Source organism: Sus scrofa, chromosome 2 (genome assembly GCF_054392235.1).
Source record: "Sus scrofa isolate SSC_HxYL_T2T_F1_AM1 chromosome 2, Sscrofa_HxYL_maternal_Yorkshire_Landrace_v2.0, whole genome shotgun sequence".
Classification (NCBI taxonomy): Eukaryota; Metazoa; Chordata; class Mammalia; order Artiodactyla; family Suidae; genus Sus; species Sus scrofa.
In genome coordinates, this window is record NC_139384.1 from 115,713,766 (window position 1) to 115,727,560 (window position 13,795).

A 13,795-nucleotide genomic window follows, 5' to 3' on the forward strand; every position below is an offset into this window, starting at 1 on the left:
ACAATTAGCTCAGTCATCACGCTGGTACAAGAGATTTGTACAGTCTCCCTCTGAAATTAGTAAGAGTTCTGACCAGTTCATTCACATGGGTAATACACACCCCCCCATGGGAATCTAATACATGTAATGTTTATTAAGCTATGTTTCCTTTTTTTTTTTTTTCCTCTTTCCTCCACCTGGGACTAAACCATACAAAACCGTCAGTATTACACTAAATAAACCTCAGCGTAAAAAACTACAAAGCTAAGATGTCCAACACATTCTTTGTAATAGGGAACTTGCACTTCTTTACTGGGGGACTATATAATCTCTGTAAAAATCTTTCTCTCCATCATCTTTCTGAATAAACCATTTGTTCTTTTCTTTCCAAATCACATTATTTCTCATCAGTGTTAAGATTACAAAGGTTTAAGAGCTCCATGAAACTTCCCATATAGGCCATTACTTCACTCCAGTAATCTGCCCAACTCCATTTTCTTTCCCCTCACTGTATGCAAACCCATGAATTTGAGTATATACGCTTACCTGATTATACATTTAAACTTGGCTATCCCATTATAAAAATCATCTTTTTTCAACTTAACTTATAATTTCAAAACAGGGAAAGATAGTGAATGATTCCACGTGAATAGCTTCATATACATGCATATAAACTGAATATGCCTACATGTCTCCTTGGGAATCTTGTTAAAACGAAAATTTTGATTCAGGAGATCTAAGAAACAGGGGAAATTTAGGGTGAAAGAATCATCTTGTACAGTACTGGGGTGAAGGATAAATGATTCTATGAATTTGTCAAAACCCATAAAACCGTATCAGAGAATATATGTAATATATTCAAGCTTAAAATATCTACCCATATGACTGAGGATCCCAGGATGGAATGCAAACTCCAACAAATAAATCTAACTTTATTACAAATATGACATAGTCACCCCGAAAGGGGTAAGAGAAAAGAAAGCTAACTTGAGTAACTTTGAAAAACAGTGTCTTAATAGCCGAGACATGCAAACAACCTAAATGTCCATCAACAGAAGAATGGATAAAGATGTGGTACAAATATACAATGGAATATTACTCAGCCACAAAAAAAAGAACAAACCAATGCTATTTACAGCAACACAGATGGACCTAGAAATTATCATACTAAAGGAAGTAGGTCTGACCAGAGAAAGACAAATATCGTAAGATCACTAATATACGGAATCTAATTTAAAAAAAAAAGAAAAAGGATACAAAAGAACTTAGAAAATAGAAAAAGACTCAAAGATTTCAAAATCAAACTTATGGTCACCAAAGGGGAAATGTGTGCTGGGAGTGGGGTTAGGGGTGGGGGAGATAAATTAGGAGGTTGGGATTAACATATACATACTACTATACATAAAATAGGTAAGTAACAAGGACCTACTGTATGGGGAAATCTACTTAATACTGTGTATTAACTTAGTTGGGAAGAATCTGAAAAGGAATGGATATATATATATATATATATATATATATATATGTAAAACTGATTTACTTTACTGTATACCTGAAACTAACACAACTTTCTAAGTCAACTGTACTCCAACAAAATTTTTTAAAAAGAACAAAAAAGAAAAATAGTGTCTTGACTAGAAACTGTAAAGTTAAATACAAAAGGACTGTACATTGTACATAAACACTGTATTTAAGTTGGTAAATTTATTTCTTTTGGGAGTACAGTATAAAATTTTTGAGACTACTTTACTTATATACTGAGGTTCAAGTGCATGCATGGTGGATGGTAGATGGTGAGAGTCAGGCTCCTCTCTATTAGAGAAGGAAGTTACAGAGGAGCAAGAAAGTAAAGTTAGGACGAATCCTGTAGTATAGCATTAGAGGTAAAGACAACAGTACTAACTCATGTTTACCTTAATATGCACACAAATATAGAAACAACTATAGATACATATGGTTTAGTACATATAAACACATATAGATATAACCTAGCTCTGTTTGCTCTGTCCACTGAGACGGCCTAGAAGTAGTGACACCTGAGTTGCAACCCTGCACTCAAATCTTGGTTTCTTAATACCCTTTTCTTAATACAAGGAATAAGGGCTCTTTGGAGAAATGGTTGATTCTAGGGCAAAAGAACGGAAATGTGTAAGAATACAGAAGCCAACTGGATAAAGTTCCCAAAGGGCAAGGCTAAAGCAATCTGAGCAACAAAATTAACTTACTGGATTATAACTCAAAGTATAAAAATACACATAGGTATTTGTGAATGACTGAATTAATGAAGGAGAAATTATTTCTTTACAGAAGAATTCCATTTAATACTATGTAGATAGTCCCTCCCAGCAGGAGATAGAACTTAATTCCCACCCCACTACTCACCACGTCCCTTGAGAGTGGGCTAGACATAGTGATTTCCTTCCAAAGTATACAGTATAGGAAGGAAAAACACTAACTTTACAGTGGAAAAACCTGGCAAATACTATCCTGGCCAAGTAATAAAAGTCAACATCATCAGTAACATCAAATGGATATTATACTCCCCATATGATGTGATCAGTAGAGCACTTCATCTCTGATATTCTTTCCAAAAACTGGTAACCAATAACCCTAGTTTATTCTAACAAAAAAATCATACAAATCTGGAGTTCCCATCGTGGCGCAGCAGAAACAAATCCGACTAGGAACCATGAGATTGCAGGTTCAATCCCTGGCCTCTCCAGTGGGTTAAGGATCTGTCACTGCCGTGAGCTATGGCGTAGTTTGCACACATGGCTCGGATCCTGCGTTGCTGTGGCCATGGCGAGGCCAGCAGCTGTAGCTCCGACTGGACCCCTAGCCTGGGAACCTCCATATACTGAGAGTGCAGACTTAAAAAGCAAAAAAAAAAAAAATCATACAAATCCAAATTGAGGGACATTGTACAGGATACCTGGCCAGTAGTTCAAGACTGCTGGAGTTCCTGTCGTGGCGCAGCTCAAACAAATCCGACTAGGAACCATGAGGTTGGGGGTTCAATTCCTGGCCTCACTCAGTCGGTTAAAGGATCCAGCATTGCCATGAGCTCTGGTGTATGTTGCATACTCGGCTTGGGTCTAGCGTTGCCATGGCTGTGGTGTAGGCTGGCAGCAAAAGCTCTGATTAGACCCCTAGCCTGGGAACCTCCATATGCCATGAAGGCAGCCCTATAAAAACAAAAGACAAAAAAAAAAAAAAAAAAAAAAAAAAGACTGCTAAGGAAATTAAGGAAAGACGTAGAAACTCTCACAGATCAGAACAGTGGAGAGAGTTAACTACATGTAACATGGTACCTGGACTGAATCCTGGAACAGAGAGGACATTAAAAAGAAAAACTAACAAAATCCAAGCCAAGTCTGGAATTTAGTCAATATTTTGGAGTTCTTTCTTTTTTTTAAGACATTTAAAATGACTAGAAATCTGGTCTCCCCTTCTGAAGAGTGGGAATCATAGAGGAGTGCTGCATACATCACATGAGTAAGGATGAGCTATGATAAATTCATATAACGCACCATGTACATGGTGGCTCAGAAAAAGATCTCAAAATTGGTTTCCATCAATATTGTCTCTAAAGAAATGAAATGTACCCAGCCTCTTGCTGGCATGGCCTATGGTGCTGTTCCCTGGGGGTTCACAGAAAATAAAAAGCAAGTATAATAACAAAAAAATGGCAAAGTGAATGACCCCACGCAAACAGCTTCATATGTATATATGTCAATAGAAATCACTTGGGAATGTTGTTAAAAAGAAGATTCTGATTCAGTAGGTCTGGAGTGGGGCCCAAGGTTGAACATTATGAAGGAGCTCCTGGGAGATGTCAATGCTGCTGGCCCAAGGACCACAACTGGAACTGGAACTTTTCTCTCTCTCTCTTTTTGTCTTTTTAGGCTGCACCAGAGGTATATCTTAAGGTCCCAGGCTAGGGGTTGAATCAGAGGTGTAGCTGCCAGCCATGGCCACAGCCACAGCCACGTGGGATCCAAGCCTTGTCTGTGATCTACACCACAGCTCACAGCAATGCCGGATCCTTAACCCACAGAGCAACATCAGGAATCAAACCTACATCCTCATGGATACTAGTCAGGTTTGTTATTGCTGAGCCACAGCAGGAACACCCACAAATATTCATTTTTAAACAATACCAGATATAACCCACAAATCATCAAGATCTTAAATAAGCAATGACTTAAATAGTATAAAAAAGGGGCAACTACACAATATTTACCCTGCCCACATTATCTCATGTTTATGAAGATAAAAATAACATGTCTGAAAAGCAAATGACATACAATTATGTTTAACAGTTAAAAACTAGTCTAAATATAAGACAGTCATCTAAATTAACCACAACCCTAAGAAGTTTCATGAAAATTTTAATTCAGTGAATTGTTGGGAGAGAGATAGAGATACCTATTACTAAAGCTCCTGATTAACAGGGTTTTTTTTTGGTGGGGGGGGGGTTGCTTTTTAGGGCTGAACCTACAGCATATGGAGGTTCCCAGGCTAGGGGCAGAATGAGAGCTACAGCTGCCGGTCTACACCAGCCACAGCAACTCGGGATCCAAGCCGCATCTGCGACCTACACCACAGCTCATGGCAACGCTGGATCCTTAACCCAGTGAGTGAGACCAGGGATCAAACCAGCATCCTCATGGATACTGGTTAGGTTTGTTACCACTGAGCCACAATGGGAACTCCCCAACAGTTTATTGAGTTTTCAAAGCATAAGGAATGATCTTAGATTCAGTAGCATATACAAGATATATGAGAAAAAACTAGCAGGAAAAGATGAAAAAAGTACATACCGAATCAAGAAATAGGGATTAACACAAAAATGAGATGTACAAGAGTCATGTTTTCCTGCAATTAATGACATCATGGGAAATTTTAAAGACCAGTTTCCTTAACTCAACTGATTTCTAGCCATTCTGGCTTTGTGATTTCACATTTTCCTATCTTCCTTAAAATGCTTCTTAGCACAACTTCTGAAACTTAATAAATTGACTCAAAAAAGCAAACAATGCTGTGGCCGTCACGGCTCAGTGATAATAAACCTGACTAGCATCTACGAGGATGTGGGTTCAATCCCTGGCCTTGCTTGGTGGATCCTTGCCATGATCTGTGGTGTAGGTCGCAGACGTAGCTCAGATCCTGCATTGCTGTGGCCATGGCATGGGCTGGCAGCTGCAGCTCCGATTGAACCTCTACCCTGGGAACTTCCACATGCCTCAGGTGTGGCCCTAAAAAGTGCAAAAAACAAATAAACAAAAAAAACCCAAACAAAACAAAAAACTCTGATAACTTTAGAACAAGCTGTACAAATATCACTTTAAATGTTATTGCCTTTAAAAACTGTGCCATTTACTGAAAGAAACTGAATTTGATGGCAAGAAATCTTTCTGGCATGTGTCTATATAACAATAATGTTTTCAAAATGGTATACCATAGTAGTCTTTAACAGAACACTAACATACATGGTGAAATATGTGGACCTGCATTCAAATTAAATTTGACTTGGTGTTCCTTAAATTTAACAGGTCATTTAGATTATCTTTTTCTCAAAACCTTTAAAAAGTCTTTTAGAGACTGAATTTCTAAAAATGTGATTTTCATTTGGAATATTTCCATTATCATTATTTCCTACACACCACCTACCTGAAATATTTTAAAAGTTGACATCCAAAGATTTGTGAAGCATAAAACAAAACATTTTCAATAAGCCAAGGAAATTTAATTGTAGCAGACTTTCTCTAAGTAAATATAAAATTATACATATATAAAAAACACATGTAAGTATATTAAGTTAAGCACTGTTAACACTATAAAAAGTTATAATATATAGCAAGGAAAGAATATTTTTAGAATCAGGTCAACAAAGCTCAACTGCCAGTTCTAGATCAATTCTATATAGTTAAGACCATTATAACATATCACCAACAATTTCTTTCACTTTATAAGAATTTTTCAAGAGCATAATATACAGACTAACTGAAGTGGTTAAAATGAATTCCCAAATTTACTTGGACAAATTTACATTATTAAAAATTTAATCTACAGGCAAGTAGAGAAATTCTTCTGAGAATTAAGCATTTATCAATCATCCAAAAATTAGAAACATGTAACCATGCTTTTCTGGTCTTTACAATAAATATACTTCTGGAGCAAACCATCACTTATGGTAACTTTAAAATTAAAAATATCTAATCGGCATTTGAAAAACTTCAACACAAATAACAACACAAATCCATATAGCTGGGAATTGATGCTCTAAAATCTTCCAATAGTATTTTTAGAAAGCTTCAGTTATATAATAAACCTTATGCTGAGTTGAAACTGATGTGCAGGTGCATCGTGACCCACATTTCTTAGTAAATAAGTTTCAAAATTGCGAGTTATAGCATAGCCAAAGACACATTCTCCTGTGTATTCTTCTTCCTTTCTGGCAATGGTTATAGAAAGGTTTTCAGATGACAAGAACCAAAATAAATTTTGAGTAGAAAGCTAATTACGCCAACTAAAAAAATGCCAAATAACTGCTGCTTAATTCTACTTAATTTCATAAATTTCCACAAAGGAAAAAAAGAAAATTCGAAGCAAAAACACACTGAAAACTTCTATCCAATAACAATCAAGTTTTACTTTAAAAACTACTTAAAATATATCCATGTATCAATTTTAAAAGCAAACCATATTTCTCCTCCCATCAGTCTATTTAATATTTTTAGTTATAGTAACTGGTTTCTTCAAGAAAATCCTTGAATCTATAAAGTTCATCTCCTCATTTAACTAGGCACAACCTCCCTTCTCTGTACTGCCTTGTAATGAAAGCTTTTGGTTGGGGGGAGGGACTGAGGCCTGGTAACAACAGTAGAGCAAAGGAAAAGGACAGCGTAACAGCACTACGGAAGAAAATGAAAGGGAATCAGAAGTAGGTTTCCCTCCTTCTGATAAACACCAAGGCAGCTGGAAGAACTAGATAACTTGACAGCTATATACACTTCTCAGAAGTACAAAAACCTATGTGGTAGGAATAATGACTCAGAATAATTGAGAATATACCTTGAAGTTATTTAAAATGAGTATGTATTACAAAAGATTACTCTAAATCTGATTTCACAGAGCTTGTTTTTTAATCTATATCTACCTTTGCTTTACATATAGCAGTAAAATACATAATTAAAACATATAAGGGATCCAAATATTAACAGAAAGTGATCTCTCTTACAAACTCAACTAGAAGATTTACTTTCAAGACTCTTATTTCCTATTTTGTGGGTAGTTAGGTTCCTGGTTTCCCTCTAGATATTTCTACCTATCATTGCTCACTAGTGATTAAGAGAATATGGACAATGTGACTTTCCTCTTTGCTTTCTATAGTCAATATACCTGTGGAAATTTGAATTAAAGCTGAGATTCAAAAGTCTTCTAATGTAGCCTCACAACTCTGTTCTCTGAAATCTTAGTATACTTTTAAAGTTACGTAGTAGGATAACACTCAAAAGTAATTCAACTCTCCTTATTTTAAAGTTCAGAAATCATTCAGAGAACTAGTTAATGCAGGGACAGGATCAAGTCAGGTTTTTTCCAGGTCCTAGACCAATACTTGTTCAATTACATCATTCTGCTTTCTATAACTGCCCCCGTTGCCCACTTTTCCTCTATGATGTTCTTGTTGTCCAAATAGTCTGCCTTTTAAACTGACAATCTAAATTATACCTAGCATAACCAGATAATCCAAAGCCTCAGGTCAAATACATGTACCAGTGCTTCATCTTCTATACATTTTTTTCTGAAGTCCTCTTTATCTGCCAAAACTTTCCTGTCCCTTGTCCTTCACATTTCTCCCTCCCTGTAATTAATGTTTCAGTTATACAGTATTCTATGTTACATAAAACGTGACCCTAATTATAATAATATAGAGTGCTCATTATATTAGGGTCTATCTTAAGACTTCAACATTAGCATCTCACTTTGTCCTCAAGTGAAAATAGTATTTTAAAAAAGAGCATAACCCCCAATTTTAAAATTACAAAAATCAAAGCCTCAGAGATTAAATAATTTGCCCTGATTCATAGTTAATAAAAAATACAACTGAATAAATAATCGGGCAGTCTGACTCGAACATCCATATTATTGATCTCTATAAGTACTTGATCTCTATGATGCATACGGATTGCATTATGAATGTGCCCTGTAACTTAAAATTTGGGGGCCACAGAAGAATATTAAAAGTCTCTGTATTTGAAGAGGTTTCTTACACATTAAAATAGCTTAATATAGCTTATTCCCATAAATCATATCTTCTTGCAAAGACATGGCCCAATAAGAGCTCTTAATTCATTCATATATAATTAAAACCCAAATTTAAAAAGAAAAGGTGGGAGTTCCTATTGTGGCTCAGAAGAACCTGCCTAGTATCCATGAGGATGTGGGTTTAATCCTTGGCCTTGCTCAGTGGGTTAAGGATCCTGTGTTGCTGTGAGCTGTGGTGTAGGTCACAAACTCGGCTCATATTGCGAGTTGCTGTGGCTTTGGAGTAGGCCAGCAGCTATAGCTCTGACTGGACCCCTACCCTGGGAACTTCTAGGAAAAAAAAAAAAAAAGAAAAAGAAAATTGAAATTGGGGGGGGGTTTGCAGCAATACTTTAACAAATGTCTAGATAGCAGTGTCCAAAAGAACCATTTGCAGTTCTATTCTGTGCTATCCATAGTGGTAGCCCCCAGCCATTATGTGACTATATGGTACCTGAAACGTGTCTAATGTGGCTAAGTATTGAATTTTTAATATTTTGTCATTTTAATTAATTTAAATTTAAAGAGTCACATGTGGCTACTATTATATTGGACAGCACTAGTACAGAAGACAAAACACCAGAAAAAATTGAGTGAAGAAGTTCTTATTGCTTTTATTTGAAAAAGAGAGTAACAGTCAAATCAATTTATTTATTTTTTTTGTCTTTTGTCTTTTTGTTGTTGTTGTTGTTGCTATTTCTTGGGCCGCTCCCGCGGCATATGGAGGTTCCCAGGCTAGGGGTTGAATCAGAGCTGTAGCCACCGGCCTATGCCAGAGCCACAGCAACGCGGGATCTGAGCCGCCTCTGCAACCTACACCACAGCTCACGGCAACGCCGGATCGTTAACCCACTGAGCAAGGGCAGGGACCGAACCCGCAACCTCATGGTTCCTAGTCGGATTCGTTAACCACTGCGCCACGACGGGAACTCCCCAAATCAATTTAAATGTCTTCTCTTTCTCCAACTTCAATTAACCCAAATAATATAAACCTTCAAAGAGATTCAAGTAACCCAAATCTTCTATATTTAAATTTTTCTTTGTGTCTTTCAATGCAAAAAATAATTAAAATCTGTATTTTCAACAAAGCTTCATATATTAGAAACTTTTTACTGTTTGGAGCGCTAAGAGTGATTCTGAATCTGAAAACTTTACCACCTACAGAACTAAAGAGTCACATAACTTTTCAATTCTTTTCATAATAAATGCTTGATAGTAAAGTTCTTACCTTGATTCTCCACTACTGTTTCTAACACTTTCTTCATCACTGTGTCCATTCATTGTAAATATCAAGAAGGTTTAAAATAAAATATAAATCTTCCCAGTTTAAAAGATGAATATAAATACTGACTCCTGTTTGAATACCACAAATTCACAGACGAATTTTCTTCAACATTCACAGGTTTCCTGGGACCCTTTCTGACTCACCTAAAAAAAAAAAATATATATATATATATATATATATATATATATGTATATATATATATAAAGAACATAAGAAAATTTCCTGTAGAGATAAAAAGTCTATAGAGAACTTGTACAACTCTACCCTCGCCAATTATATTAGAGGTGCCAAGAAAGGGATAGGAGTCTTTTTCTCAAAATACCTAGTATTCTACTAATACATTCTTTAGTACTTACTAGAATTCAGCTTATTCACCATTGCTTATTTTTGACAGAAAAATTAAAATATTTGGAGTGATAAAACTTTCAGACTAATTGCAAGTGAGTGTGTATATACCATACATAATAGACAAATAACTAATGCAAAGTAGTTTTCTATAACATATACATATATTCCAAAAATAGAACATGGAGTCTTACACTTGGTCAAGCAAATGAAGGGGGGGATTACCTTTGCTCAAACATTAATTCCTATCACCAAGAACTTCATATACTAAAGGGAAAGTTTTGAAAGTGCTCACACGAAAAAAGGAGAGTACACGTTTATCATAAATATAATCTTAGCCAAAAAAAAGTACAGGTCAAAACAAATGCGTTCTTTTCAGGTAAACCGATAGGGAAATTTTAAGATATAAATAATAAATATCCAGTTTGGAAGGGCAGAGATTCCAATGGCGGGGGAGGGGAGGTAACGTATACACTCTGGTTTTTAAAGTAAGAGGTTTGGGGCAGAATTCATTGGACCAAGATACATTTCCACGTTTCAAGATTTCAGCACAACACTGGAGAGTCACCTACAAGCCATCCACGAATAAACAAAGGAGATCTCTGGCAGGGGAGGGAGAGGAAGAAGCGGGGGAAGGAGACGTCAGATCCTTCCCCAGCCAGAAAGTACCGAGACAGACGACTGAAAGCAGAGCTGTCTTCGACCTCGGCAAAGAGAATTTACTCCTACGATTATTTCCATTCTACAAAGAAGGGGGGAAATGGGCTGCTGCCAATTCAATCATAGCAAACTCTGCATCTAGATTGGGATTTTAATTCTCCAGGGACTACAGTTCACTGGACTCTGCAAGAACTATTATCCAAAAATTACTTCACGCAACATTTATTCCTGATGTTACATATTAATTCAAACTAGTCAAAAGAACTTTACTATTAAATAATTAAATCTTGAAAATCTAGGTACTCTAACAAATTGCCTCCTTTCCGAAAGTCTTTCTCCATTGAGAAAGTTCACTCCTTTTAGTTTTTTCCTTTTCACCTTCCTTTCGCCCCTCAAAATGGCTTTCTCTGTACTTTGTAACTTCCTTTTTCCTCATCATCTTCCTTCTCAGAGTTAAGTCCTCTTTCTGAGACCCTTCTTAACACCGTAAATTCTGAAGCTCGAAGAGCCCGCAGCTCCCTCCGGCCTTTCAGGCGTCTTAACAATGACTCTTCCCTAAATCGTTAAACCTCTTTAATCCGCCTCTTCTTTGCCCCGTCTTTTTAAGTTGTTTTGCTCCTGCTAAGTTTTCAAAGCTGTACTCGAAAGTAGATTGGAAACCTTCCTCCTCCCTCATCCGTCCATCGCAGCTTCGCTCCAATCAGCCTCCCACCCGGACGCACCCCGCCCCCCCAATCCCTCCCAGGGCCTCCATTCCGGTCTCAAGAGTCTCCCTTCCCGCCTCAAACTTCCCAAAGATCCACTCCGCGCCCTCCCGGGCTCGCCCGGGCCGCTGCCCCCTCCCCCTCCCCGCCGTTCCCCACGTGTTGGGAGCCTGGGTCGCTGAAGAGACCCACGCACCGGCCAAGCGCACTGCTAGCGTCTCGCAGCTCTCCCCTCGCGGCCCGACCGGCCTTACGCGGAGGAGGCCCGGGCTCGACCGCCAGCTCCACGGCTATCCGGGGAGAGGATGCGCTCCGCCGCGCTGGCCTGCGCTCACCCCTCACACGCCCCCTGCGCGCCGAGCTCGTCTGCCGCCGACGGCCCTCGCAGACTGCCCCGGCCTATGACCGGCGTTCGGCCCCTGAGCCACCGCCCGGGCACCGCGCCGCCCCCGCCCTCCGCCTGGCCAGCTCCCGTCCTTCTCGCCACATCCTGACCCGCCCGCCGCCCCCTTTCTTACCGGCAGGCGTTCAGGCTTCGCGGGGCGGAGGGAGCCGACTGGATCGGCGGCCTCCCCCGCGCCCGGGCCCGCGGTCTCTGTCGCGGAGTGAGTCCTCGGGCTCCGGGCGTTTCGGGGTAAGCAGGAGTCCGTGAGGGGAAAGGGGGAGGGGAAAGACGCGGAGGGGAAGGGGAAGCCCCGGCCCGCGGCTCCAACGCGTGATCCCCTGTGGAGCGGATCCAATAATCAATTCATTATTGAAGCACCAACGGCGAGGGCAGCAAAAGCGAGAACTAACAAGCCGTCGTCGTCGCCGCGGCCACGCGCGCGCTCTCGCTCCCGCCGCTTATCGGCTCCCGGCAGCCGCCATGACGCCGAGAGAGCGAGCGCAACCGTCTCCGTCGTAGCCGCCTCCGCCGCCGCCGCCACCGAGGTCGCCGACGTCTCCGCCTCCCGCGCGACGTAAGCTCTGCTCACTCCCCTTCCCCACTGGACGCGAGGCGGACGAGCGGGCGCGCGCACGCCGAACTCCACCAGCTGGCGCGCGGTGGGTGGGTGGGGCTACGTTTTGGAGTCGTGGGGCGTAGGAATAAAGTGATTGGTGGGGTGGCGAGTGGTGGGGGCACTGGTGGAACGCGCACGCAGGCCGCGCAGAGGCTGTCGGACTCTGGTTACGGCGGTGGGTCGGTGATCCTTGCTCCAGCTCCCTACCTTAGTGGCCCAAGTTGAATGTCCAGGAAGCGGGAGCTGCAAGCTCGCTCCATGCGGGTATGGACGCTCCTGTCACTCGGGACGGTTGCGTAAGGACGTCGCGACCGAGAGGCTGAGAAGGAACTAGGGAAACGGGGGTGGGGAAATTTTGAAGACTATAATGGGGTTCGGGGAGCTGCGGAAGGGCTGTGCTGGATAAGCCGCAAGGGTGGGGTCGTGCGTGGGGTCTAGTTGCCCTGGCCTTGGCCTGCGGCTCCTATGGGCCCCCCGCCGGGTCTGAACGCTTGTCTGGGAGGGGGGCTGATGCGTCACACCAGGCAGCCGGGGAACCCAACTGTTGGGCAACTGTGGTCACCTCCCGCCGCTTCCTACGCTTAGGCGACTTTAGACAAAGCCTCCCTCGGAGACCTGAAGTCCGGTAAGAGCCGGATACCTGAGGAGGCGGAGAGAAAATACAGACCGGGTTGTTGACACGCTGTGACGCTTTTTGATTCGTTTCTGGATAGCGCACGCCCGGTTCAGTAAAAAAAAAAAAACTTTTACAACCTTTCTAGGTTCCCGCCTGGAGGGCGGGGTGGAGAGTGCGTGCCTAATCGCAACAAAAGTGCAACACGAAGGACGTTAATAACTGTCTCAGTTTAACGTACTGCAATATAGTTGACGGTTTCTTTCATAACTGTAGCTGCGGGTCTTAGTTAACAACCTTTTTATATCTGTGGAAGGAAACACATCTTTCACGGTGGTGTCCTGCTTCGCTCTTTTGAAAACTTTTTTCAAAATAAAAATTCCTTTACACTTCATTATTTTTCTCGTCCTCAGATCAGTCTTGAGTCGTCCCCAGTTAATAATTTTTGAAACTTTCTAATCCCATTTTTCAGTTACTTGATCTGATGTAAAGGTCCACCTTCCAAGTCAGATGAGTTCGAATGCTTATCAGCATTCCCCAAATAATTATTTTCACCTATGAGAAATATTCATGTTTTAGCCTACTGTCTGTTTAGGCATTTTGGTTCAAAGCCTTCAAAAGAAAAAAAAAATCTCCAAACATAACCCAAAATATGTATTCGTTATGTGGAAGGGTATACCACACTTGGGGAGTAGGGAAAGAAACAGGTACACGGTAGTTTACTCAAAAAAAAAAAAAAAAAAGAGAGAAAATATTTGTTGTCAGGGAGCAGTGAAACAAAATGAAACATCACCATAGTTTGCAAAAATCTGTACTCAGCTTCTCCCTCCCCCTTTTTTTCTAGTTATTTAAATAACCATAATGTTGGGTTGTGAAGGATAATAAGATCATAGAAATC

General features: G+C 40.5%; 2 protein-coding genes across 5 annotated transcripts in view; one reads left to right on the forward strand and one right to left on the reverse strand.

Moving 5' to 3' along the window:
• The window catches only part of CHD1 (chromodomain helicase DNA binding protein 1), an 82,315-nt gene extending 70,082 nt beyond the window's left edge, over positions 1-12,233 (reverse strand). For all 4 annotated transcript variants that reach the window (XR_014838417.1, XR_014838418.1, XM_021085400.2 and 1 more), the window contains exons 1-2: positions 11,802-12,233; positions 9,518-9,717 (exon numbers count right to left, since the gene is read on the reverse strand). Coding sequence is in view for 2 of the 4 variants with exons in the window: in XM_021085400.2 (XP_020941059.1) it covers positions 9,518-9,570 (53 nt within the window). In the remaining 2 variants the exon portion in view is untranslated. The remainder of the gene's footprint in view (positions 1-9,517; positions 9,718-11,801) is intronic.
• On the forward strand, positions 10,365-13,291 carry LOC146405654 (uncharacterized). The gene is made up of 3 exons (XM_085011722.1): positions 10,365-10,381; positions 10,462-10,627; positions 11,231-13,291. The coding sequence occupies exons 1-3, from the start codon at positions 10,365-10,367 to the stop codon at positions 11,933-11,935; spliced, it is 888 nt and encodes a 295-aa protein (XP_084867848.1). The 3' UTR covers positions 11,936-13,291.
• The last annotated feature ends 504 nt before the right edge of the window (positions 13,292-13,795 follow it).

Bases quoted from the DNA above. Each gene is read 5' to 3' on its own strand.
- LOC146405654 (XM_085011722.1), top strand. The intron at 10,628-11,230 runs GCAAAGAGAATT...ACTCGAAAGTAG, and splicing joins CAGAGCTGTCTTCGACCTCG to ATTGGAAACCTTCCTCCTCC.